The 3,296-nt window shown below is 54.0% G+C and overlaps 1 protein-coding gene across 2 annotated transcripts in view; it reads left to right on the top strand.

Annotated features, from left to right (window-relative positions):
* Nucleotides 1-3,293, top strand: part of SLC25A37 (solute carrier family 25 member 37) — a 12,675-nt gene extending 9,382 nt beyond the window's left edge. For both annotated transcript variants that reach the window (XM_033519401.1, XM_019008828.2), the window contains exons 2-3: nucleotides 1,279-1,335; nucleotides 2,562-3,293. In XM_033519401.1, coding sequence (XP_033375292.1) covers nucleotides 1,320-1,335; nucleotides 2,562-3,082 — 537 coding nt within the window. In that variant the 5' untranslated portion in view covers nucleotides 1,279-1,319 and the 3' untranslated portion in view covers nucleotides 3,083-3,293. The remainder of the gene's footprint in view (nucleotides 1-1,278; nucleotides 1,336-2,561) is intronic.
* Nucleotides 3,294-3,296: the final 3 nt, after the last annotated feature.

Below are 3,296 nucleotides of genomic sequence, written 5' to 3'. Positions count from 1 at the left end.
GTGTCCTCAGGGATTCCCATGGGGCTCCCTAAAGATTCCCAGTCATTGAGTGTCCCCAAGGATTCCTGGGATTCACTCAGTGTCCTCAGGGATTCTGGGGATTCTCAGTCACTGAGTATCCCTGAGGGATTCCCATGGTGCTCCCCAGGGATTCCCAGGATTCCCACTCAGTGTCCTCAGGGATTCCCAGGATTCCCGCTCACTCAGTGCCCCCTTCCTTCCCTTAAACAACAACAACAAAAAAAAAGAATTTATAGAGACTTTTATATTAATATATATCTATTTAATAACTTTATTTGGCAGCAGCAAAACCGCAAACTGCTTTTTCTGGGAAATAAGATGGAACCTGGAGTTTACTCCTCGCTGATGGTTCAGCTTCTCCAACCTAAGCTGGTTGCTTGAAATACATTTTGGGTGGTTTACTTTTTATTTTTTATTTTATTTTATTTTTAATTTTTAATTTTTACAGCTAAGAAACAAAAATCTCCTGGCACAGAAGTGAATTTTTATATCGATATAAAATAGTTGGATAATGTTTATCCTTTATTTTTCTACTTGGGCAGCTGGCTGGGGTTTGAAAAGCTTTTAAAGCTGGGTGCAAAGGCCTTCAAAAAGGGCTCAGCTCTTCCTTCCTGTGTAAGGACGACCCAAAAATCATCGATTTTATGGCCAGATTTGCTTTAATTACTGGGCAATTAAAGCCTGGCTCCTCCTCTGGCTCTCCAGGTCCTCGGAATTCCCGTGAGGACATGAGGAATGGGGACGTGGCTTTTGGGGAAAACCCAAAACGGGGAAATTCCGTTTTGTTCTGCTCCCGGAGATGGGGATTTTTAGGGGATGTGATTTTGCAGTTTCTCCTTGCCAAAGGTGCCGTGGGCTGTGAGGCTGCACAGCCTTCATCCTCTCAGAGTTTATTCCCCCTTTTTCCTCCCTGAGGGCCTGATCCTATTCCAGGACCTCTCCTGGGATCTCAAGGTGAGCCTGGAGCTGCTCTGATCCTGGGAAAAGGAGATCCTGGAGCTGCTGTTGTTTACAGAGTCCCAAAATCCTTGGGAAAATCCCAGGGCAGATCCAAAGGCGCCTCCCAGCCCGGGCTTGGCAAGAAGCTGCTGCTCATCCCTGTCCAGGAGGGACAAAAATCCTNTGGATGGATTCCCTCATGGATTGATTGTCTCATGGATGGATTCCTCATGGATGGATCCCCTGGGTGGCAGTGCCAGGGTGAGCGCTGCCTTCTGAGCCAGGATTTGTTTTCTCAGAGCTGTTCTTGCCTTGCAGGCATCGCTGGGAGCGTGGCCACGCTGCTCCATGACGCCGTGATGAATCCAGCTGAAGGTAATCTTGGGATTCTGGGAACTGCTGCTCCCGCTGCCCCTGCCACAGGAATCCAGGGATAAATCCCCCTTGGCTCTTCTCCCTCTGTCCCTTGGGAAGAAATCCAGGGCTAGCCCCAGCTCAGAGACCTCCAAACCCCGGGGCCTCATTCCCGTGTCCCTTGGGAAGAGAGGGAGAGCATCAGGAGGAATTTATCCCTGCATCTCTGTGGTGCATTGTGGCATTCCAGGAGAGAAAAAACACTTTTCCAGTGTCCCCTTTCCCAGTGTCCCTTCGGTGTCCCTGTCACTGTCACCGCTTCGCTGCTCCTTGGGGCGGTGGTTCTGGTTCTCCTGAAGTTTTGGGCTAACCCAGCTGAGCTCAGGCTGGTGCACAAGCCCAACTCTGGGATTCCTGGCGAGGTGGAGTGGCAGGAGAAGGCCTCAGGAAAATGTGGATGAACAGGAAAGTGCGGCTCAAAGGACAATGCTGCCACCTGCCAGCTCCTCAGGGTTGTGCTCCTGTGCGGGCCCAGAGCTGGGCATCAAATCCTTTTTACTCATACCCTGTTTCAGTTAATTGCATTAATTGGCCTCATTAGTCAGTGAAGCACTGCAGCCAGCGGGGCGGGTGTGTGACACCCCCGGGTGATGCTCAGGTGGGAACTCACCTGCACCTCACCGCTGGGGCCAGGTTTGTGCATCCCCACCGAGCATCCCTGGCCTCGTGCTGGCACTCGAGGGGTCATTCATTAACCCTGAGGGAGTCATTAGAGCCAGAGGGTCATTAATTAACACTGAGGAGGTCATTAGAACTAGAGGGTCATTAGTTAACCCTGTGGAGTTTGTTAAAACTGAAGGGTCATTAATTAAGTCTGAGGAGAGGGGTTCATTAGAACTAAGAGGTCATTAATTAAGGCTGAGGAGAAGGGTTCATTAGGAAGTGAGAGCTGTGCTGTCCTCTCGCTGTGCTGAGCTCTGCGGGTGCTGGGCGGCTTGGGGGGAAGGGGAGCACAGGGCTGGGATCACTCTGGGGCTGTGCCAGTGTCCTGAGTGGCACTGAGCGGTGTCCCTGTCCCCACAGCTGTCCTGAGCTCAGGCTGGGACTGGGGTCACTCTGGGGCTGTGCCAGGGTCAGTGGTGAGCTCAGAGGGGCAGCTCGGGGCAGGGCTGGGATCACTCTGGGGCTGTGCCAGTGTCCTGAGTGGCACTGAGCAGTGTCCCTGTCCCCACGGCTGTCCCGGGCAGTGGTGAAGCAGCGGCTGCAGATGTTCAACTCTCCGTACACGTCGGTGCTGGGCTGCATGCGGACAGTGCACAGGACTGAGGGCTTCAGAGCCTTCTACCGCAGCTACACCACGCAGCTGACCATGAACGTGCCCTTCCAGGCCATCCACTTCATCACCTACGAGCTCCTGCAGGAGCGCCTCAACCCTCACCGCCAGTACAACCCCCGCTCCCACATCGTAGCTGGCGCTGTGGCTGGAGCTGTGGCCGCTGCGGCCACCACGCCGCTGGACGTGTGCAAGACACTGCTCAACACGCAGGAGAACATGGCCCTGAGCTCCCTCAACATCCGGGGGCACCTGTCAGGCATGGCCAACGCCTTTGGCACTGTTTACCAGCTGGGAGGCCTCCCCGGCTTCTTCAAGGGCGTCCAAGCTCGGGTCATTTACCAGATGCCCTCCACGGCCATCTCCTGGTCCGTGTATGAGTTCTTCAAGTACTTCCTCACCAAGCGCGCGCTGGAGAGAAAGCCGGCCTCGTGAGCGAGGAGCAGGAATCTCCTGTGCCCCCTCTCAGCCAGCCCATGGAATGCTGCTGGGTTCTCCTCTCCCTGCCTGGCCATTCCCAGTCACTGAGTGTGCTCAGGGAATCCTGGTTGCTGAGTGTCCTCAGGGATTCCCATGGGGCTCCCTAAAGATTCCCAGTCATTGAGTGTCCCCAAGGATTCCTGGGATTCACTCAGTGTCCTCAGGGATT

The sequence above is a fragment of the Parus major genome, chromosome 22, assembly GCF_001522545.3.
Source record: "Parus major isolate Abel chromosome 22, Parus_major1.1, whole genome shotgun sequence".
Taxonomy (NCBI): domain Eukaryota; kingdom Metazoa; phylum Chordata; class Aves; order Passeriformes; family Paridae; genus Parus; species Parus major.
The sequence above is the reverse complement of the archived record's forward strand: the minus strand, read 5'-3'. Positions and strand labels throughout refer to the sequence as shown.